General features: G+C 44.5%; 1 protein-coding gene across 1 annotated transcript in view; it reads right to left on the bottom strand.

The window, feature by feature from the left end:
- The window catches only part of IARS2 (isoleucyl-tRNA synthetase 2, mitochondrial), a 1,527,005-nt gene that overhangs the window by 1,027,196 nt on the left and 474,608 nt on the right, over nucleotides 1-25,201 (bottom strand). Inside the window, exon 12 of the mRNA XM_069608590.1 lies at nucleotides 15,669-15,829. Coding sequence (XP_069464691.1) covers nucleotides 15,669-15,829 — 161 coding nt within the window. The remainder of the gene's footprint in view (nucleotides 1-15,668; nucleotides 15,830-25,201) is intronic.

Here is a 25,201-nt window from a genome sequence, read left to right as displayed (position 1 = left end):
CACACGACATCGCACTAATGGTATACAAAATTGCAGATGCCAAATAATTCATTACAGAAGAGGGTACATAAATGTGATGCATGATTTGAACCCAAGTGAAAACATGCTGGTGCCATTTTCCGCCTCTTTTTAGAGTGCTCCCTGTTACAAGCATATTGGGGGACAGAGATACCAGATAAATAGACGATCTCGGAAGTAACAATCCATCTAGAACCAAAAGGTGATGATAATCCTGGTGAAGTTTCCCAAGCTCCCCAATATTCCCGAGCCTGGCGATGGCTCTGTCTTGGGAGGGAATAGCAGTGTAGTGGATGTGAAAGTGGGCTCCAAGCTACAAGAGGTGGATCAGGGATTTTGCTAGAGTAACTGTGTAATGTTTCCCGAACATCACAACCCCTCCTGCCCCCCCCCCCCCCCCCCCACTCCCCCCAGCAATGCCCTACTGCTATCTGGGAGCAGCCTACTTTTACGCGAGATGGGGAGGCACTTTCAGGATCTAGAAGGAGGAAGAACTGAGTGCAAGATGGGAGAGGTCAGGGCCCCTGCTAGCTGTGATCAGGAGGCATAGGGGGATGAGGCCTAAATTCAACCCAACATTACTGGTTTTGACATGACCACTGATGCGTAGACTTTACTTCTGGTAAATACGTGGAAGTTCAAAACCTGCTTTTGACAGGATGCAGGAAGTTTGCAAGTATGATGGAAAAGAGGAAGACTGCGTTTTGCATAAAGCCAGGTGTTTGATGGCAGGCCCAGAAATAGATTTGTGAATTAACTCCTGAGAAAGTACTCTGCTGTTGCCAATTCTGGCACCACTCCAAACTAGCATATTTGACGTTATTCCCTACAAATACCCCATTATCATTGATGCTGTAAATCCATCAGGGGGGGCGAAGCAGAGACTCTGTGCCAGCATGGGAAGCTCATTCAAGGAACTCAAGCATCAGGCATCAGGGTGCTTGGAACATTTTTGCAAGCATCTCCAAACCAAGAGCCACCAACCTACACAGACTGCATGATGGTGCCCTGGTATTCTCATGCTAGGGAGAAAAGCTGTTGTAAAGTGAAGTCTAACTGCACCGTAGCCGGTAAGATAGCTCAGCGGGTTGAGCGCTCGCTGCTGCGATCTGTGCGTGATGTGCAGGTCGCAGGTTTGAATCCCGGCAAGGCCAACTCAGCCTTTCCTCCTTCCGAGGTCGATAAATGAATACCAATTTCGGTTGGGTGATAGTGTATGTAAATATGTGCTATGTAAGGCTCTATATAAATACACAACATTATCATTATATGCACTCCCGCTCTGCCTCCAGACCCAGAAGGCACTATTTTAGGAAAGGAGAGTAGAAATCCATTAACTGAACTATCGAGTTCAGTTAATGGATTTCTACTCTATTCCTTTGCAGAAAAAAGGCCCATAATCAGGGAGGTATTTCCGGTGGCAGAGTTGTTCACCCACTTTGCTACGCTGGGACTGTTGGTTGGGTACAGTGCAGGGGGGGCAGCTCAGACCTCTATCTTCTGAAAAACCCTCAGTGTCGCTCAATGCTTTAAGAATGTTCCAACTCCAAAAATAAAGAAGTAGGATAATGTCCATCGCGCTGCAGAAATAGCCGTTTGAATGCGATTGAAAAGCCCCAAAGGATGTCTGTCATGAGTCGTGCATCAGGAAGGTTTAGCAGGCGCCCTGATAAACACTACTTCAAAATAAGAAAACATATTTTCGTACAGTCTATAAATAAGTGAAAGATGAAGTTAGGAAACCACGCATTGGCAAAGCCAACAGGTGTTCACTGCCATGTGGCAAGAACATCCTCAAATGCCCCAGTAAGCTGTGAACAGCAATAAAAGACAGCAATAAAGTTTTCATGAATACAAGTGACACATATTATAGCAAACAACACAAAAAACAGGGTCACACGTCAAATAAAAAGTAGATTGTACCTCTCCCACTCTTTCCATTGAGTTGACTGCAAAAGCAAATGATTGCATTGATCACACGCACAGATTGTTCACCTGCCATATAAGCAGTGTCAGCAAATTATAAACGGATGGAACAATGGCGTTGTTGAGTAAGGCAAATGTGTATATACACAAAATTGCCATCAATCCCTATTATACGCCAATCGTTTTTGCTCCACTAAATGTTTATTGTCCAAAATCTAAAAAGGGTCCGCTATGTGGGTGTGTCAGGAATACTCGGGGCTACTTCCGTTTTGGCTCCGGCAGTGAGATAAAGGTGGGTAACTTGGGCACCTACAGGCACACGGCCAAGGAAACAGTTTTCTAATCTGCCACTTGGTTTCAAAGAGGGGATGGAAAATATCTATGCGAGTCAGGGATAAAGGCAAGGGTACAAGAGGATGGACAGCATCTGCCTACTTTGTTCCAGAGTGCAGACACGGTCACCTTTGGGAATTCAAAGCCAGAGAGTCGTATATTGCAGACTATGGCCCAAGTTACCTTTAATTGAATGTGTCACTCAATCGTAGTAGGGGTTCAGCTCTACTGTGACTGTACTCGAAGTAGTAAATGGCAAAATGTCTTTAAGGGCCAGATGAGGTAATGCAGACAGTTGTAGGTCATGCGACACCTATGAGGAAGGAGGATGAGGAAGGGGTCACCATAGCCACTAGTGCTTGTGCTTATCTGACGATGTCCTGGCCTACCTTTTGGAGCAGTGAGGGGATAGACAATGAACAACCAACACACTTCTTCTAGATGTTTTCTAATGGGCCACAACTTCGCGCTGTTCCTTCATTGGTGGATTTCCACATAACTTCTGCAAGCAAAGCCATCCACACCGGATATAGGAGTTCAACACCAGCCAGATTCGATTTTCCCCGATAATGTCCCCGCTACCTCATCCTAAAACACTGATCCCACCCAGGAAACCCTTATTCAGTGTCTGGAGAGAAGAGTGCACCAATTCTAGCCAAACTCGATTTTCACAGGGAAACGTCCCCATTCCATAATTTAGCCGTCGCAAGGACATATCTGATGACTCGTTTAAAAAAAATTAAAAAAAACCTTTCCATGGTGCATATATCTCTTGCTGCATGCACTTTTTTTCAAACAGCACCATCAGCCCGACCTGGGAGGGGGTTACTGCGCTCTTTTGGGTGTACATGGTGTGTGTTTTTGGGGGGGTGGGGGTTATAAAACCTTGCTGTGTCTGACTTTGGGCCAATTCCCTCAGCAAAGGAAGGCAGGCAACCATGGAGGAAGGGGTAAGGGGTGGTGCTAGAGGAACATTATAGGAGCAGAGATTTCGAAGCAAGTACCATGAGTTGTCAGAGTTAGAGAAGAGGGTTTGCTGAACAGAGGCCCAGAGCGCAGGCTAGAGGAGGGTAGGGGTGGAAATCGAGCAAGGGATGCACTGGAGGGGGATTTTAAGCTGGAAGATGGGGAGTGGGCAGCCGAGGCTGTTGGGCCATAGTAGGAGAGGGGAGTTGAGGGAGGAGGGCAGAGAGTCCGAGTAGATGGTGGTAAGTGGAGGGAAGAAGGTGTGAAAGAAGGGGAGACGAGTCAGAGGTTCCATTAAGAACTTGCTTAGAGGTTGGTTGTTGCATATAAATGCAATGCACACACAGTCCAGTGGTTTGTTGAAATGGCTATACGTTTTAGCCTTGATGACAAAAGGCAACTTACGCTATACACATCTGAAACGTGTTTCGTGACAGCAAGGAGGATCTAGTCTTCAAACTGAATTCTGAGGTATGGCACATCTGATGTCGGTCAAGTGGCACAGCGAGTACAGAGCTTACTTACACGGGTTCGAATCCCGGCAGGCCCAAACTCAGCCTCTCATCCTTCCGAGGTCGGTAAATGAGCACCACACACCGTGGGTAATAATAAGCAGCGCTATATACCTGAGGGTTCGTAGCGCTATATAAATGAGAAATTATTATAATGATGTCACTTCCTATTGCCTATGATAATGAGCCCGAGCATTACTCTTTTAAGTCATGTGCCCTGATGTTAGTTGATCATCTTCAATGCAAAGAAATCCATTACACAAATGATTTTGAGGAATTCTACTGTGAGCCTAATTATCAAAAGGACACACCTTTTCAAGCAACATGCATCAACGAAACTATCGTATTTCGGCCCCTGTGCCCTTGGTTAGGCTGTTTGTGCAACCCTTGTAAATCACAGTTTCATATTGGCATATCTGCTAATGATTAACATACATGTTATGGACGTGTTGCAGCCCAACACACACGGCCCGTTGTAAAGTGTCAGCTCTTTGATGGTGAACTAGCTCTATCAATGCTCGCCTGGATTATGAGAAATAACCAACACTTGTTGCCAGACAGATATAATATCCTAACGTTATTCTGGGGCTTTCGCCTGTTCGTGCTCAAGTGCAACGATCTGGGAACCTATGTGCACCTTTATCTTTATATGCTGTTGTCATTGTGTCCATGCCAACCCCAAATAAACCCAGTGTACTAATCCCTGAGCAATCTGCACCTCTGTTTGCGTATCATAGTTCACGCGGCAGCAATAAGCCCCCTGTAAAACTTTGCCCTGAGATCATAAACCCGGTCTAAACGTGCTCGCATGACGCTGCCCAGCAGGTGGCAATCGCTAAAAGCGCCAGAGGTAATCCTGCCTGCCTTGGCACCAGCCAATCGCTGCGCGTCCCGATATTGATTGCGCCCAATGGCTACTTGGCGCCTTATCGGAAACGAGGCGTCATTAGCCGATTGCTAGGAGATGTAAAACACATCCGGGTGCACTTAGCATCTCCACCGCTCCCGCCAGCGACAGGACACGAGCAGGCTGCGTGTCTGCACATAGCCGGCGTGGCCGCAAAACTCTCCACCGGGAACGCCGCAAACAAGGCAAGTACTTCTTTCCAACAAAACGTTCTGCGGATTCACACTGTGTATGTTTTATGAGAAAGAATTTATTGAAATGTAACAGTTTCTAGTGTGCAACTAGCATCTGAAAAGACCTAAAGACAGAGCACTTTCTACCGTATATGAAACGTTCTAATCTGAACATGGAAGGAGGGCGATATATTAGTATTTCATTTTGGGAGGGCAAACTCATTTTAGGATCTTGGCAGGGTTTGAGTCAAATCTGTAATTTGTAGTTAGGAAACTAAAAAAGGTGTATTCGCATTAATGTAAACGAAAGATACATTTTACTGTTCAAACCAAGGTGGCAAGTTGTCAACAGTAAATAAGTCCCGATGTGATTTTTAAATTTTGGTTCCGTCTAGAATTAGGTGGCATATCTTATTTTAGTTTATAAGGTTCTACTGCCACCACCCGTCTAAAAATGAATCCCCTGCAACAATACATCAGAAACGCCACCTTTGTTTCACAGTGCAGAATACTTTTATAGTAAATCATGGGTTTGCCATAATTCTCCAAAAATACATAGCACATTTCATGGAGCGCAATCTAGGGGGCACCAAAGGGATGTACATTTAAAGATGCCCAGTCAGGGAAGCATTGCAGGGCAAAGGTTGTGAATGTCGCACTCGGTACTTCCACTGGAGCAGCCCATCTTCACCCTGTGTTTTCTCTCCGACAGGTGGCTTGGCTCATCTATTCCCGTGTGTGAAACGGTCCCCGCGGAAAGGCGTCTGCCCCAACTCAACGCGTGTACGGGACTATGCACTCCTGTGTCCCTCTTGTGAAGGTTCATGTTCTCGATGGCCGCCCTGTGGTGTTTATCAGGTGTAACAGCAACTCCATGTGGACTGCGCAGACTTCCAGTGGAGATGCTGTTACGTTTGATGGGCACTTGCAACCGCGACAACAGCACCCGGAGCAGGGGCACGGATGTCACCAATAAAAAGAAGTTGTGCTGTCTTAATTCCCCGCGAGGGGGCAGTCGGGAGAATTGTGGGTGACAGGTTTCATTGGAGGCGTAATGTCTGTGACAAATACCAGTGCTTCAGATTAACATAACCCTTTTTTGTGAATCCCCCTGCCTTATTACACACACATTTTTCAAAGTAAAGGCAGGGTACACAGAAACATGAGACAGTGTAAAAAGTAATATTGTAAACTGCCATAAGCAGTTCGAAATCTCATTTTATACAAGAAAATGATCTAGCTCAGACAAAGACTTAAAAAAATGTATGTGGCCAGTATCCAACTGGGATTTCAGTGACTTTGTCGTTATATGTGCGCGTAGTAAGTAGTTCGATGATGTGTCCAAAGTATGCGTTTATGATTCTGTATGAGATGGGCATTTTTCTGACCTTTACCTGGCGCCATTTAAAAGGCATGAGAAAATGGGCTCAACAAAATCCGCGATTGGGCAGGTTCCCAGGGCAATGACCTATGAATTGACAGCCAGTGGCCTTGTGGAGTCCGTCTGTCATTCCTTAGGCCAATATCCTGATTACCAACACTGGGAACACTCCTCGGCCATGAGAAGCGCAGGCGATGTCCATGCATGCGACCAGCAGCGGTGCATGGAAAATGAAGCCACCCTGGGAGAACGGAGGTCGAGCTGATGCTCAATGTTTGTTTCACTCCTGTACTTTACCACTCCTTGCACGCTGAGGGAACAGGTTTGCAGTTTGCTGACTCACAGCTAACACCAATTTACAAAAGGTGTGACAAGCAAACATATGCGAGTGAAAGATCTGTACTTTGTATCCTTGGAGACATGAGATATGTCCGAGTTGACAACCTTAGCCGAGATATAGAATGCTGGTTAGTGTCGGTGTGAGATGAGGGGCAGTGGTGGTCTGTGAGGAGGATGGAATGCGGTCTTGCTCGAACAACCATTCTTATCTGCACCTACCGAGATTATACGAAGGCACTTTAATTGTGTGATGCACTAAATAAAACCTTGTTTGGTTTCAAACATCTATTTTCATTTTTTTCTCTGTAAAGGCACTCTTGCAATGTACTTTTCTATATAAAAAATGCAATATAAATAAAAGAAGCTTAAATTAGTGCTTAGAGTAGGGACCGCCATTCAGATTTATAAAGACACACAAGATGTCACTGGCATTTATATATTTAAACTTAATTGGAAAATGGTGGTCAGGCACATGTAGTGTACCTATATGAAAAGAAGCGTCCTCTGTATACTTTACATGGCAACGGCAAATACAAAGTGCAATATGCCGGCATGAGGTCAAGGGCTCCGGCAAGCTACACATTATACGCTAGAAGCCTGTAAATAGCTTAAACCAGCAAGAAAACCTTAAAGAAGTTGTAGTGAGGGGGAGAGAATACCGGAGGGGCCGAGGCAGCAGTGTAACATGTGGTTGGTTGCGTCAATGCAATATGGGGATGAAACGAGGCAGGGCCCTTAAAAACTCGTACTGTTATTCCCAAAAACACAATTGGCAACACAATGCAGGTCTATGGCAAGTCACCTGCAAAATCAAAGTGGTCCACTTGGAGGTAGTCCAAGATTGGATTTAGGGGGGCTTGTGATTGTCCAATTTGGGGGCTAGGATAGCACTTGGGGTAAGGCTAGCTGTTAGGGTCGGAATAAAGATTTTTGTAAGAATTAAGATTAGGGTCAGGGTGGTTCTGTCGGGCTGGTGATGTTGGGTTTGGTTAGAGGTAGAACAAGTAAGTGCTAAGCTAAGTGTTGAGGTAGGGGTTATGGTAAGGCTAGGGGTAGCAGAGCAAGAGTTTGGTTTAGTGTTAAATGGATAGGGAGGGCTACTGATGTTGGGTATGACAGGGGTTTAGCACCAAAATAGGGTCTTGGATAGAGTTAGAGAATGTTACTTATTGGGTAAGGTCAGCGTTAGAGCAAGGATTTCGGTTAAGGTAAGGGCTATGAATTTGTGGAGGGCTAGTGATGGGGTGGAAGTTAGGGTCGCTGTTCATTTTCTACTTCGTGTTTTGTATTACATCACAAGCATATATGTTTTTAAACCAGAAGTGCTAGGGGGTTAAGGTGAGATTAAAAGGTTAGTGGTAGAATAAGGGGAGTAGTTGGAGTTAGTATAAGGGTTAGGGCGGTTTTGGAAAGCTAATGATTGACTGAATTTTTTTCGGGTTGGGTCATTTGTAAGGTGAGTGTTTAAAAGTAGCTTTTTTGTTGACCCCATCACTGGCAACGTTTTCACCTTTTACATTGCTTGTATAGAATGTCATTTTTAAAACTACTCTTTTGCAGATTACCTTTTCACATGACCCCATTTTCACACATAACCCTAGAGACTGGGTATGAATGGGGTGCAGCCTCATCAAGGGATCACTAAAAGCCTGAGAAAAAACAGGTGCAGTTGTAATCTTTCGAGTTAGGATTCAAGCAGTTATTTCCTGAGAGGGTAGGGGAAAAGGTCCTCCACTGATAGCACTCTGAAATGATGGCTCTAGTTATAGGCAACTAGCAAACCGTGGTGCAAAGCTTCTACCACATCACTTTCAAAATGCCTGTCTTGCCTCACAGGTTTAGTAGAGTGTGTGGACCTAGGTGCTTATATCTAGCAATGAGACTAGGATTAGCTCTTTGTCTTTTGTAGTTGTTGGTACCACAGGATCACAATATTTAGACGAGGGGCTCAGAGGGGCTCACGAGTGGAAACATCGATTTTCATCTGCCAAGAGTGTACGATATTGCTGCAGGAGGGGATGTTATTACCGGTCCTGGGGTGCCAGCATCATCAGTAATCCTGCCATAGCCAAAACCCTCCTAAGTGCAGAGCTATAGCACGATGTCTACACATCAGCACAGTTAACTGCTTCCTCACTCTGCCCAAAGTACCTTCTCTGCTTTGTCACATTCAGATCGGATTACCAGGCTCTCACATGGATCAGGTCACAGCACACACCCATGTACCCACTATTTTGATGCCCCCTCCCAGTCAAACCGTTGGAGAATCGTAATAATACACTCTAGTACAGGACAAGTTAACTTTGAGAAGCATTATGTCGTTTTTTTAATAGAAATATGGCAAGGGCTGTACTTTGATTACAAAGGATCTAGGTGAAGGAAGGTTTATCGAGCTTTGTATTTCTGATGTGACTTACAGATGTAACATGTTGAAGGTATTTCACGGCTCAAATGTTTTTGATTAAAAAAAGTCAACTAATCAGATCATATAAGTACAATAAAGGAATCACAAACTGATGTAACAGGAACATTGTTACATTCAATTTAATGTTAACTATCGAAAAAAGTAATATTGAACTACAAATGCTGTCCTCCTTTGCAAGACCTCACGGTTAGGATCTCTGTGAAACAAAATTTGAAGCTATATGCAAGTGTCATGTTGAGCATGACCTGGTTTTGCAAGAGCAGATTACTCCGATATTAGCGAACCACAACCCCTTCCACCCGAAGGCCATCAAGGGACTGCTGATGTAGTTTTTGATGAACTACACTAACCCAAGTTCAATACGTGCACATTATTAGAGATTGTTATACACATTAGTTTCTTAGGTCCCCGCTCATGAAAGCCCTAAGGTTCCAGAAAAACGGCATGATACCAGAATATCTAGGTGAGGGTGGCCCGCAATTAAGGACTCCTATGAGGCAGGGGTTCTCCCACCGAGTCTGAGGGAATAAATTATCATACCACTATTTAAGCCACATAAGCCTCCGGAAGAGTGTAGCTCTTACAGGCCCCTGTCAATGCTTAATCAAGACAGCAAGATACTTACATCAATAGTCGTAAAATCAAATGAAAAAAGTGCTACACAATTTGGTATTGCCTGACCAAACTGGCTTCATACCAGGATGCAGCATGTCCTGGAACTTGAGACGATTGCACCACATGATAGATAGCACAGTCTCATGGCATACGCCGTGCGCCGTAGCCACCTACGATGCCGTTAAGGTGTTCGACTGTTAGTTGGGACTGGCTTTACACAACTTTGCGCAGGTTTGGGCAGGCATATATTAAGTGGGTGCAGCTCGTGTATACTGGACCGACTGCTAGGGTCAAAACAGGGAAACATTTCGGAGGCATGGGAACGGGAGAGGGGGACAAGGCAGGGTTGCCCGCTGTCGCCTCTGCTCTATGACCTGGCCATGACACCCATTGGCCAGTATCTCAGGGCAGAATACACAGAGGCAGGCACTAAAATAGATGTGATGAGACATCTAATATTGCTGTATGCGGATGACATGCTGCTGTATATTCAGAATCCTGAAGATAATTTAGAATTATTACTGGAGGAAATGGCATTCTTAGCGGAACTGTCAGGGATCACAATTAGCATGGACAAATCAGCCTCGTTTCCCTTGGCGGGACTGCGCAGGTTAGATGCTGGGGCGTTGCCTGCGCTAGCTCTGCGATGGGAACGGACCACATTTAGATATCTGGGAGTCAACGTGTATCATGACCCTACGGTGGAGCATGCACAGAACACGCTGAGGGCCCTGGAGGTTGTTCAGAGTTCCATGAAGGTTTGGGCTAGACTGCCCCTTTCACTGATGGGAAGGGTAGCTCTGCTGAAGATGGTAGTGCTGCCCAGGTTGCTGCACTTCTTTGTAAAAGTCCCGTTTTACATACCTAGACCTTTTTAAAAAAACATTGGACAACATTTGTAGAGGGTTCCTGTGGCAAAACATGAGGCATCGAATAGTGCTATCACTATTGCATAGGCCGCATGCCGAGGGCAGCATCAAAGTCGCACAGTTTGAGCTATACTATGTGGCGGGGCAGTTGCAGTTTGTAGTGGACTGGTTGGCAGCGGACCCTACCCCGGACACTTTCATGCTGCAGCCTATAGGGTCGTGTTATTATTTGAAAGAACTAGTGTTGATTAGGAAACCGTGAGGAGGCCTCTTGCCACACTATTAGTGTCCCTAGGGGTGAAGTTGTGGGATAGAGCTTTGGCAGCAATGGGGCTCACAGACCCAATTTCAGTGCAAATTCCGCTGGTCTCTATGGTAGCACTTTCAACACAAAGCAGGTGGTGTGCACGCACTAGATGGGAAAACTGTGGTGTGACCACAATAGGGGACCTATTACAGGATCTGTCCTTTGTACCCTTTTCAGAGTTGATGGAATGGACTGGACTACATAAAGGACAATATCTGTTATATAGCACAATCAAGAGGGAGATAGTGCGCAGATGGCCCCCATATAGTGAACTGATGAGCAAACATGCGGTGGTGGATGGCCTATATGACATGGCTGAAGGAGGGCATACTTTATCGCGGCTACATGATCTCTTACTAACTAATGGGCCTCCCTCCCCTCTAGTGATAAGGGGTTAATGGGAGGAAGACTTGGGGGCAGAGTTTACAGATACACAATGGGAGCAGGTGCTGGGATACCATAAAAAGGAGTATCAAGCAACTCAATACTGCAGTTCATAAAGTGGCTGGTAAAACATGGGGCATATATGACCCCCCCAAAGGATTTCGCGGTTCCCAGATGCTGCAGAACAAGGGTGCCCCAGGTTGAGGGCGGGAGACAGGCCTGTTACATATGTTTTGGGGGTGCCCAGTAGTGGGACTATACTGGCAAGGGGTGGCGAGTAGACTACATAGAGGGGGGTTGAGCCTGGATGTGCTTTCCCCGGGGGACATGTTTACCGGGCCGCTTTCGACACCCTAAGGGCACTAGACATGTTCATAAAATGAAAGATTTGGCATGTATCCTGGCCAAATGTAGAATAGCCATAGCGTGGCAATTCCCATTGGAGCCCAGCGGAAGAGGACTGGTGGCGGGACCTGAAGCGGTGAGCGATGGCGGAACCAGTGGCATGGAAGAGGGTGGTATGGGGCAGTCGGGGCAAGGCCACGACAGACATTGCAGCATGGGAGACCTTGTTGCATTCTTTGTTCGGGGTGGAAGTCACAGAAGAAGGGGAGGCGAATTAAGTTGGATATTGACCTGAGAAGTTTTACACGTTGTATGGCTTATTTATTCTCCATTCTTGATAGATACCACATGAGTGCTTGAGGCAATGGGAGGGGCGCAGTGGGGTTGAAGGGGGGAGTTGGGGGCAATGATGCAAAAAAGTTAAATATAACAGACGTAGATGTTGTTCTGTGACATGTTGTTTGGAATATGTTAAAACCAATAAAAAAATAAACAAAAAGAAATATCTAGGTGAGGGTGGCCGGGGTCAGGAAGTTGACCATCAAAGTAAGTGCAGAAACGCTAGCCATTGGCAGCAACTCAGGTCAATTTCATTGGTTAAGGAGGCCATCTAGGTGGACCTCCGGGTGTGTGAGCCATAGAGCGTACTGCGCTCGAAGAACAATGAGCCAATTTAGGTGACCCTGACCAGCAGCCTTCTGCTACTTATGGAGCCCTCACTGCTGGTCTCTCCGTAAAGAGGCGTGGGGTCATTCGTGGGACAGTGGGAGAGGCAGATGTGAAATCTGTGGTGTTGATTGGTGCAAGTCTAAAGTACCCAGTTCCTGTGGGCCCATCTATTTTCTCTGGGTTTAGGTTTGAGAGTATATTATCCATAGGGAAGAGCCTACCATCTGAGACTACTGCACGTTGGATCTGGTTAGCTGCTGATGTCGTTGAGTGATCGGGCTAAAGAGGAAAGCTTAGTCATGGCTCAATTAGTGTCGATGTGCTAACGGCTAGGTCTGTGGCAGTCACCTGTGGGTGATTTGTGTGTGTAGTGTAAGGTGGGAGGAAACCTTATGCTTTTAAGAACAAAGCCAAATCTTGGCTCCTGGCCCAAGACTCGTACAACCATTTACTGTAAAACCCTACATCAAGATTTGTTATCTCACTACAAACTGTCGTAGTCCGTTTTTGTAAATATCCTAATATGTTTGTCTATAAATATGATGTATATACCCTACAAATGTATAGTATGCTTTTATCTGTAACTGTATAATACTGCTTCCCTTGTAACCTAAGATATGTGCCCAGATGCCCTTGGGCCAGGTGAGCTATATAAATAAAGAAATACAATACAATTAGAGTTGAGTCAGTTAGTCAGGAGATGGGGTCGGCATTACAGGGTAAAACAACCTGCAACTATGCACATCAACTACTGGCCTCTAGCAGACATGTCCCATTTCACTAGCTCACATCGGCACTGTCAAACCTCTCATGCATGCTGTGTGTCTCAGTCTCATATATGTATATTGTAACGCATGTGCAACAAAGCGGGGCAATCTGGAAACTCTATTCATTAGAAGCTACATGCTAAGGGTTATGTGAGGCCAGAACTATTGGGACAGCTATAACACCTCATACGATCCTTCTGTATCTGCTAAAGTTAGCTACAGATGGTCTGGGTATCTCTTCCATCAAAGTGCACTTATCAGCAATCTCAAGGTTTACACGGAAAAGAAGATCTTCTCTCTACAGTGACATGCTAATCAAGAACTTTTTAAAAAGGCCTTTTTCGTACCTTCCCGCCAAAGAAAAGGATTCCACCTGTATGGAGCCTGAACCTGGTCCTAGCAGGGCTTATGAAGCCTCCGTTCGAACCTTTGTCGTCAACCCACATCAAATTTCTAACTTGGAAGGTGGTTTTTAGTGGCCATTCCATCTTCTAGATGTGTTTCAGAGCTCCAAGCCTTGGTTGTAGACCCTCCGTATCTACGGTTCATTAGCAACAAAGTGCTTCTCTCATCCAATCCTCATTTCATTTCTTAAGTGTCTTCAGAGTTTCAGAAAAATGCCACCATAACTATACCCACATTCTTTCCAAATGCCATTTCACCAGCGGAAAAGGATCTGCACTCTCTGGATGCCAAAAGGGCATTGAAATATTATTTGGATTGCACAAAATCTTTTAGATCGACTAAGCAGCTGTTTGAAGCCTTTGGTCCATCCAACAAGGGAAAATCCATATCAAAACAGGGCATTTCAAGATGGGTTTCATCTACAATCTCTTTCTGCCACTCTAAGGCCAACAGGCCATTACAATTGTCTCCCAGAGGGCACTCCACTAGAGCCACGGCTGCCTCTGCGGCTCTCTGGTCTAGGGTACCCATCAGAGACATTTGCCAAGCGGCAAAATGGGCAGTGCCCCACACTTTCACCAGGCACTACTGCTTACACCAGCAACACGCTGAGGATGTGCAGATGGGACGGGCAGTCCAACTACTGTTCCAGTAAGTTAAGCCCTGCAGCTTCCGGGGCTCGTAGATATATTCTTTTCGCATTAAGGGGATATCCTCCAGCTGAAGTGGTAAAAATCTGATGGGAAGCTGCTGGGGCGGAGCTATACACTCGACGTCTCATTGGTGGGTACCAAAAGCACCCACAACGTCGTCGATGGGACACTCAAGGTGTCAAGGTTTTCCATAGGCCAATTACTAAGTCAAAGTAACCAGGGTTTCCCAGCCTGGCGACAGGCAGTATTCACAGCATGTGAATACATGAAAGATCCAATGCTGGAGAAATAGATAGACGATAGATGCTGTTTCAGACAGAACCTAAAATGTGAAGGAACTTAATATTTTGGATAAAAATTGGAAGGTAGTTCTACAAACGACAGCCTAAAGTACAACTCATTTTGCCACCATAAAGAATGGTGATATGTTTGGCCATGTATAAGTCTTTCACACTAGATCTAAGCACTCGGGAATGGGCATATTGCTCAACAAAAGGTAGACAAACAGTTGGTTGCCAATCCCTGTGTTATTTTCCCGATCTGTGCGAGAGTGTGAGTTTGAATTTGGTCTTTTATCACTAGCTAGCCGCCCCACTGCAAACCAATGAATTGTGGTCACATTTTTTGAGCCAAAAATTACTTATACTGTTATACTGCATGATTTTGGACTGCTTGGAGCTTGGCTAGTAGTTTCCTAGCAATGCCCAGATGGATGGACAAACAGTATTGAATTCTAGATAAGACTACAGCCTGAACTAGTATCTTTACATGGTCCTTTTCTAGAAGATGGGTACATCTACTTCTGTTTCGTGCTCTGAAACATTTGTGTAAGAGCGCAATAGAAATAAAATATCAATACCAATGTCACAACAGTTCACTGTCAAACTGCACGCAAAGGTTTCTGACTACACCCATAAAGACATGTGTAGCTCCTTAGCTGGTAGACCACGAGAAGGAAAGTGGGGCTTTAAACTAACTGCCAAACAGTAATACTTCTAGCTTATCACCATTCTACCTCAAATAGTGATCTTGCATGCAGCAATGTATCACACCTAAACATTCTCCCACCGCTCTGCTTTCATCATCCCTTCATGTCGCCCATGTAGATCTACTTGGCACTCAAACCTCTACCTTTCAATTATGTGCACTGCAAGGTACACATAAATATTAAATAGAAGGGGTGACAGAGCACAGCCTTCCGACACGCTACAGGCTAAAGTAACTGCAAGCAGAGAGAAAGCTGGACGCTCCTACACCTATCCTTTAGGTAGAACTCCAGCCAGGCAAATGCTGCTCCAGAAACATGCATCAGAGACTTCAGATGTTGTATCAGAATGGTATGATTCACTGTATCAAACGCAGCGGACATGGTGCTGCGTCACATAGGTCTATGCCCTGAACATGTACATTTGTTCTAGTTGTCGTGCTGTGATGCCTTATCATAGTCAATTAAGCAATATTGCATTGTTAACTATTTTAAATTGCTACTTTATAACATGCGCTCTATATTTGTACAAGTAATGTGATCAATAAAAGAGAAAGTTAAGACATCTTAATTAAAAAAAGAATCTATTGCCGGTCACAATACATATATAAAAATGAAAACAAACTGGAAACACTGGCATTGTAAGAATAGTGCTGTCGGAGAATTACGCTGTGCCTTTGATTATGTACCTGTTGATCAGTGGTTCACCCGAGTCCTTTCGATAGAACACAGGAATAGGAACCCCCCAGCTTCTTTGCCTTGATATACACCAGTACGTCCGTCTATCCAGCATTTCCAGCATTCTGTTACTTGCAGACGCAGGAATAAAGTTAACCTTTTTCAATGCCTCCTGCAGAGTTAACGAAAATATCATTAAATGTTCTCTATAGTGGATAGACATTCATAAGTTAGTTGTTGCAATAACATACCTAAAAATGTTATTGCCAATGATCTCCTTGAAAGTTTGTGATTATCCAACTTGTTAACTAAACACTGCATACCATATTACTTCAGAGGAAAGCATTGGTACTCAAAATACTACATTTTAATTGCGTACAGTACATGGTGATTCCGGAACATAAAAGACATGCACATTAAATGATTACCCCTTTTCTCTACTGAAAGGAAAGGAAGTGAGATAGTAAATAGAAATCCTATGCTTTCTTCTGTTCTAACAACTTTAGCAAAAAACATAAAACTAAAACGGTGTGATGGATATTTTCAAGCAGGCAAAGAGCATTCTATGAATTAACGTCAGCATTAGAGCAAGTTAACAAAAGGCTTAACTCTTTGAAAGCAGAGGTGATCTATCTCCCAAATTCTAATGCCTGGAGATTCTCTTTGACAGCAATCTTTACTACAGTTGATTACGTCCACAACGACAGATACCAGTTTTAACTGCCTTAACATCTGTAAAATCTGCCCCCATCTCACCTTTCATTCCACTAAGACTCAAACACCTTTGTCCTCAGTATGCTGGATTTTGGGTCAAACCTCCTCACAGGCAACATTACCTGAGTCGAGAGACTTTTTTTTTCTCCTACTGGCACACTCAAACACCCCCTAACACCTTCCAACCTCTATGCACCGCGTCCACGTGGGGTGATTTTACATGCACAATCACTCTTTTAAACTGCTTCTTATGTACACAAATCCATCCATGACTTATTAAAAACAAATTGAGCAACAGTTTCATGACGCCGCACTTGTAGAGCAGAGCACACGATTAGAAGATGGTACAGTGTTTCGACACCTTTGGAACAATATCTACAACAGTGTACATTCTTTGGGACCTTTTCCCTTGCTCCCAAGACTTCTCCAGTTGAAAACGCATCATCGCATATCTGTGGGGTCTCGAGGGATGCTTTAGCAAATAAGAGGGCAACACAAGTCTTAATTTCGTGCTTGAGATAGTAAAAAAAAGGTAATAATTCATGGCTGAAGCCCGGTTGATTATCCAATCAGTTTCAAATATTTCACCCTATACAGAGAACCCTAAATCTCAGAGATATTGTATACAGCCGATAAATCCGTAATTTGATATTTCCACTCGGAGTTACGGACAAACTGAACCTCTAGGGCAAAAATGGCACTATTTTCAGGAGGTAATAAGATTTCTCCAGAGTGAAATTTTTTTCCATTCTGCTAGAGCTCATAGGGAGATTAGACCAACCTCACACCTTAGAACTGAAATGGGAATTCCTTGCAGTACGGGTAGAAACCTCTTCCGTTAGAGGGATTCAATAAGATCCTATACATTTTGGAGCAAGCCTGTTACGGCTCCATATAGAAGGCAAGGAACCGTTTTATGGTGATAGTACTTTGTAGGGAATACCTGAAAAGCCACCATATTTCGAACAAAAAAAAAAACAATAATTCAGTAGCGTTTACCTTAATTTTGCATCTCATATTTTCCATAAGCAAGCTGTTTTAGCTCCTGGCATGAACGATTATGCCCAAGTATTTCAAACTCTGGACCACTTCTAAACGTTTACGATCTAAAAACCAATTAAACTGAATCTTTATGCATTATAGTTCATCATTAACATTTTTGATTTATTTACATTTAATAAAAGGACCTTTGATAAAAAAATATAATAGGTGTGCATTGCTGCAAGGGCTCTTTGCAAGCCAATGCGTGCGAGATCAAACAAAACAACATCATCAGCATATGCCAAATAGTTAAATTGGCAATTTACCAATTTTAGAGGATTTCATATTTCTGTAAAGATCTTACCCCAATCACTAATATAAAAATTAAATAAAAAGGGTGCCTAAACGCAACCTTGGCGTATGTTCCGTTTTGTTTTGATCCACCTAGTCGCATTTCCCTTTTGGTCCAATCTCACTTAAATCTCCATTTCTGAATGCAGTGCTATCAGCTTCCTCAAAATACCTTGCGAACAAGCCAGTTTATCAAATGTTTCCCATAACAGTCCTATTTACGCAGTCGAAGGCCTGTGTAATATGCAAGAATGGGCAATAAAGCACTCTTTTTCACATTTCACTTGCAACAGATTAATAATAAAGCAATTTTGTGCTGTACTCCTGCCCGCCCTAAAACCCAATTGGAATTTGTCCAGACAACCATTCGTAGACTACCACTTATTTAGTTACTGTAGAATAAGTCTTTGATTACCTGGAGGTGCGCTTCACGAACGAAGCATTTCTACTGCTTCCAGCCCATTCCGAGCCTAGCAGCACTGCGAGCCGAGCTCTTGCTGCTCCCCTGCTTCCTGGAGGAGGCGGGGACTATCGCGTACACGTGAGCGATCACGTGACTTGATCCCAGCATTTACTGCCGGCATATCCGCCCGAGTGGCGTGTGTCTTTGATTACCTGGAGGTGCGCTTCACGAACGAAGCATTTCTACTGCTTCCAGCCCATTCCGAGCCTAGCAGCACTGCGAGCCGAGCTCTTGCTGCTCCCCTGCTTCCTGGAGGAGGCGGGGACTATCGCGTACACGTGAGCGATCACGTGACTTGATCCCAGCATTTACTGCCGGCATATCCGCCCGAGTGGCGTGTGTCTTTGATTACCTGGAGGTGCGCTTCACGAACAAAGCATTTCTACTGCTTCCAGCCCATTCCGAGCCTAGCAGCACTGCGAGCCGAGCTCTTGCTGCTCCCCTGCTTCCTGGAGGAGGCGGGGACTATCGCGTACACGTGAGCGATCATGTCACTTGATCCCAGCATTTACTGCCGGCATATCCGCCCGAGTGGCGTGTGTCTTTGATTACCTGGAGGTGCGCTTCACGAACGAAGCATTTCTACTGCTTCCAGCCCATTCCGAGCCTAGCAGCACTGCGAGCCGAGCTCTTGCTGCTCCCCTGCTTCCTGGAGGAGGCGGGGACTATCGCGTACACGTGAGCGATCACGTGACTTGATCCCAGCATTTACTGCCGGCATATCCGCCCTTGTGGCGTTAAGCCCTGGAGGCTGTAAGGGCTGGAGACGCTGTTCTGCTGTTCGGCGTGGACGGCGATTTTCAACTAGTAAAACCTTCTCTCTTCCAGACTTATCACTCCGTCGGGCTGCTTTTTTCGCACCGACATATTATCAACTATAAAGTTATTGTCATTGACTATTTTTATCTCTTCACAATAGGTAATTGTGTTTTTAGAGACAGCGGAACTGCAGACCAATAACACACAGATCGACTGCTATTTTTTACATCTGGCCACACTCATTCTCTGGTTTCCCAGACTTAAGATTAACTCAATATATTATTGTTGGGGGTAGCTGGTGGCAAAGTTCTATTCCTACAACGCTATCTCAGTGTTTAAACACTGATTCTGTTTAACCCTACGATGAGATCTGGTTTGCGCAGCCAAAAAGGCCCTCTATTTGTATCAGACGCTATTTTAGTGGATCCGGCTACACAGGTTGACTCTACTTGTATCATGGCTAAATTACCTTATACTGTGTCCTCAATCACTTCTAAGTCTCTAAGCATTGCTTCATGCCCGGTGGAATCCACCCCTTTTTTAAATAATGCCATGTCCTGTAGCCTCACTACGATAAAGCCTATTATGCTAAACACCCTGGAACCTAGTATTCCATTAGCCACTCATAAAGCTATGATCCATAACCCTGAGACTACAGATGTTACTACCAGTGTTGCTGCAGCAGGTGATATCGTAGTACATAAAACTCCTAGAAAGCCTAAACTACACCAACAAGTACTTGGGCAGACATACATGGACAAATATATCTTAAAAGCAACCTCAACTAGTACAGAAATAAAACTTCCTAAAGTTTTTAGAGGCAATGCTATGTTAGATCACTCAGCAATGTCCACACAAGCTTTTTTTGGTGGAAATAATAATATCACTGATTTTAGCATAATTGAGTGTGCGGATAAAGCGATGATTCTGCCATTTACTACTGGAATTCCGGAAATCTCTAGATCCTCTTCTCAAGTGCCAATGGCTGATAATACACCCACCGCCCTAACTAACATTATGGAAGACATTGAAAACAACATAGCGGACTATGATCCGGACCTAGCTCCTGGACTTACCAATCAGAACCAAGTAAACTCCCCACAATTACACCATACATTAAAAGACGTGGATGAACGGATTCGATTGACGCACCCGACAGTCTCAGCCCTCAACGTTGTTCTGAGCTCCTTTGTTGAGCTTTATGACAATGTTTGGTCCGAGCTTAAATCTGTCAAAATTGCAATGACAGAACTGAATCTGAAAATTGACTGTATTGGTACAGATATTTTAGTGGATCTTAATAATAAAGTGGATTGGATCGGCACTGAGATCTCTCAGAGGTGGCCGGTGCAAGTTCCACAGGGCGAAAGTTCTCCAACCCCCCTTAGCCAAACACCCATTGCCAATACCCATATTATAGAGATATCGGATAACAACTTGCCAGTGGAACCCTCTAATATTGCTGCTGCTCATGATCAGGATTTACCAGCAATTCCTGCTGGTCTTGACACTCCTGTCATTTCTACAGGCTTAATGGCCAACCCTATCCAAAGTTTGCCTATTTTGATCCCCAATCCGGGCCAATCTAACCTTACTTGGCCCCCAGTTAATAAAATAAATGCTATTAGTAAAAAAACTCTTTCTGAACAAACTAAGCCCACTTCACCGGCTATTCCCCGCAATACTGCTGAGGACCTATTTAATACTATAAAATTTACTCAGTCGACTGAGCCCAGCCCTATAACAAGCTTGATCCCAATTCAAGTGTTTAAACATACACAAGACAATGCTTCTAAGCACCCAGTCCTCAAGAAAATGTCGGCCCCACGCAAAACGCGCCTTATCAAGCGGAAATTGGCTACAAAGCAAACCAACTTTCTTTTCACTAAATCTACTGCAAAGGTCTCTACTTCCTCAAACACTGCCTCCATCTCTAAGGGTAATTCACCAAATGTCTTTAAGCCTCCAATGACCAAATTGGTTGATTCTATGGCTCAAACCGATAGTTGTAACCCTTCAGCTACTTACGTTTCAGACATATGGTCAGGAAACCCTTCAAAATTCTGCTTGGCCCCCCCCAAATCAGTCTATAAGTGAGACTCTACATGCATCCCCTATTCCAAAACTGTGCCCTCTGTTACCACCTCAACAGGTATGTGGTACAGGCAAATTTAGGTCCACTGAGCAAACTCTAATGGTTCCAATGGTTGCACAAGCTGCAAAGGCCCAGCAAATCACAACCTGGAGCTGATACTAGTATACTCAAAACCTACGAAGCAGCTCTGTTGGCTCCTGGCGTGGCTCTGGCTAGTGGCACTGGCAATTTTAAGATCCGAGAAGAACTTCCTATTATTCTTCCGATTCCACAAGGTGTAAAACATACCAAATCACAACAGGGGTGTGGTATTGGAAAATTTACAAACTTCGAAGTAACTCCTCTACCCCATGTTAAGACTCAAGCTACCGATCTAAATATCTTACAGAGCTCGTCGGCCTTAAGGCCTAATCAAATCCCGGTAAAATGGGGCCCTATTCAACTGCAACCTCTTACGAACACAATACCTAACCAGCCCCTGCTCCCTGCCTTCCCCTTGGATCGGGGATTGGAGAGGGGATTCTTTCAGGATACCAACTATCAGCATGCCTCTACCCACCCCACAATCTCTGCTGGGATTCGCAACCTGGTGGATCGCCTATATAAACCACAGGCCAGACCTCTGCCCCCCGCTGCTGTCAAACATCTTGATTTAACCATGAAGGGTTCTCAAAATCTATCAGCGGGCACTTTAACACGCCAAGAACTTACGATCAATAAGAAACCGAATTCTTTACACTTGATAAAGATTCAAAGCCTGCTGAAATTGGATGAGCCTGTTTGTTTGAACCGGCATAATGTATTATCTATCTTCTCTGAAATCCCAGCCCTCGCTCTCATCTCCTCTAAGGATATTGATAGAGTGGCCTTCCTGGACTGTAATTCTTTGGATATGAGCATGATTCTCCTTGCGTCACCACTTGTCAAAGAACTGATTCTTACCCAAAAAGACTCCCTGATGGAATTGGGATTCAGAGTTGAAGCGGCTGCAGCATGGGAACTGTCGACCAATGGGCCCTCTTCTTCACAATCAGCAGTTAAACCAACAGGGGCCCATGCAGGTGGCCAGGATTCTCTGCCCATACCAATAACCTCACTGAATCAACAAATCAAAGATGTTGACTGGGCCGCCATCATCTCCACCCTGTGGCAAAAACTTGTGCCTTAGGCTTACCCCCCCAAATCTGACCTCTGATACTCAGTCGAACCTTTGCATAAAATCTTGGAACTCCAGAGGCAATCAACACCTTTTCTCGAATTTGGAGTGCCTACAACAGTTGAGAGATGCAAATGTTATATGTATTCAAGAGACTTGGATGACCTCAACCCCTTGTTTAGATGGCTTCCAAATTTTCGATCAGCCGGCCCAATATAATTTGAGGGGTAGACCTTCGGGTGGTTTACTGGTGGCAGTGGATAACTGCTTTGGGCTAGCCGGCAAGGTTCTATTGGGTCTCCCCTATGGGGCACTGGGGGTAGTTCGGAATTCAAGTATTGGCCAACTAAAATTACTAATTATCAACATCTACTGGCATTCAGGGGTTGGTGAAGTTAAGCTGTTTGTGTCTCTTATCTCGCAGATTATTTTGGAGTGGATGTTGGCTAATGATTCAGGTCATGTATTACTAGCTGGGGATTTGAACTGTAATTGTTTATTCAACTTTTCTCCATGGGTATTTTGTGAGTTGTACTCCCTTGAACGATGTGATAAAAGGAAAAAACTGGCTAGTCAAACTTGGTATACTGAATTGGGCAATCTAGGCTTACAACCTCTGCGTGATCTCTCACAACCCTCTTCAAATCCTAGTAGTTATACCTGGCGGCGGGGGTCTTCCACCTCTATGCTCGACTACATCTTTGTGGATGATTATCTACTTACAAAATGTTCGAAGTTTGAAATCTTCCTGAACCCATGGAGTGACCATGGTATATTAACGGCAACTTTTAACATCTGCCTGACAAAGGGGCGGCTGTGCCATTCGACCGTGGTCTCTCCAAATTTATCAGGATCTGCTATTCGGTGGTCCCCTAAAAACATTGAAACTCTGAATGGTAAACTATGGGACATGCTTAATAAGACTACTCTTGACTGGAAATTGGCAACTTTTAATTCTGCAATGGTCACTACCCTGATACAAGTGGCAGTAGATGATATTGGCACTAGTCTTGTAAGCCGAATTCCAGTCACTAGGCATTTACATCAATATAACTCTCAGGTGGCAGCAGCAAAAACTATCAAGAACAAAAATATTAGGAAACTACAAACTGCAATAAGCGACTTGCCCACTCGCCTAATTCTTATCAAGAAGGTTAAACAAGCCTACAAGAATTACTGTAAAACAATTAAACATCAGTTAGTACAACTGGACTCGGAACTGATGTTACAGGTTATCTTGAAGGCAAATGTGGGAGCCTTCTGGCAGATCGTTAATGGACAGGATGGTAATCAGGCCATTGCTGAACTTAACCCGATTGCGGAACAAGGGTGGCTGGAGTTCTACTCAAATAGATTTGCTCCTAGCCCCCTAGCGGCAATGGCTAGTTTTACTGACTATGACCCACTAGTCCCTCATCCTAAATGGGATCCACCGGTAGAGATTGATACGATTCTGGAGTTAATCCACAGATGTAAGAGATCAAGAGCCCCTGGCCCGAATGGGCTAACGAACAATACCTTTAAAGCAGACCCGAATCTTTGGGCTAATCTCTTATGTATTGAGTTTCGGGATATCTTGCAAACTGGGACATGCCCTAGCTCTTGGTCCACTGCATATGTTATCCCGATCTTCAAATGCGGTAGTAGGTCCGATCCCAAAAACTATCGGCCTATCGCTCTAATAGATGCGGACTGTAAAATCTTCTCTGCTTTTCTTCTTTCACACTTAAGGGATTGGGAAAAAACCAGCCATCCCTTGAGCCCCTTTCAAACGGGCTTCCGTAAAAACCACTCCACTAACATCAATGGACTGGTAGTTAAGTGTATTCAAGAGACTGCTTGGAGCTCAACTAGGGGACCTATTTTTATGGCCTCAGTGGATCTCTCGGCAGCCTTTGATTGAGTTGACCGAAATAGGCTTTGGCAAAAACTTTATGCCTGGGGTCTGCCAAGGGGCTTAATTGGCCTATTGGAGGGGGTATATAATAACTCTACTGTTCGAATTCGGTTAAATAAAAAGGGGGACATGTCAGATGCTGTTCGTACTCATCGTGGGGTTAGACAGGGTTGTGTGCTAGCCCCCTGGGTGTTTAATCAATATGTTTCAGATGTAGCAGAGCACCTTGTGAAAGAGGGGCTATTAGCCCCAAGTATTGGCACTTTGAAGCTTATTTGGTTGGCTTACGCTGACGATTTTGCTCTATTTGATTTAACTAAGGTGGGCCTACAGCGGTTGCTGGACGTATTTGCCAACTATGCTCAACTCAATGGCTTGCATATTAATCCTGCGAAAACCAAAATCCTTGCCTTATCTAAAGGGGTTGCTAGGAAGAAAACTAACCTCTGGAAGCTAGGAGGTGCAACTATAACTTGCTCCACTTGTCTTACTTATCTGGGCTATTATCTGGGAGCTAGTAGAGGCTCAAAAGGGCAGAACCTTCTTCTCCTGAATAAAGCTAAGGTACTGGCCAGTCAGATCCTTAAAATTGACCGTAAATATGGCCGATTTTCTATTAGACCTGCTTTACTCTTTTTTGAGGGGAAAATCGCACCGAAACTGACATATGGCCTAGAGCTCGGTACTCGGCTAACCAGCGCCAAATTGGATGGTATTGAAGGGGACATATGGAGACGAGTCCTACTCGTCCCCAATGCAGTACCCCTGGCCGCCATTCGCTTCGAGCTGGGCTATATCTCTTTAACAGCACGAGTTGATTGGAGGAAGCTGCTGCTTTATGCTAAACTTAAGGCCCCTACTGCCAACACGCTATATGAACTGGCTGGCAACAACATCTACCGATCTGGATTTCTATACAAATTTGCTATGCTCTGCGAAGACATTCTGGCCAATATCGGCTCAGATTTAGAGCAACTAATCAGTAATCCCACTAAAACTAAAATGAAGTTGTGGGACTTTGACTGGTGCCGGACCGTGGATGCCTTTCATGCATATACTTCTATGTCACACTTGGCTCATGAACATAAAAAAAGAGGAATTCTCTCTCCAATTCTTAAGATCTTCCCA

This window comes from Ambystoma mexicanum, chromosome 4q, assembly GCF_040938575.1.
Source record: "Ambystoma mexicanum isolate Mex_15411 chromosome 4q, UKY_AmexF1_1, whole genome shotgun sequence".
In the NCBI taxonomy this organism is placed as follows: Eukaryota; Metazoa; Chordata; class Amphibia; order Caudata; family Ambystomatidae; genus Ambystoma; species Ambystoma mexicanum.
Note: the sequence above shows the minus strand (reverse complement) of the source record. Positions and strands in the feature narration are given on the sequence as shown.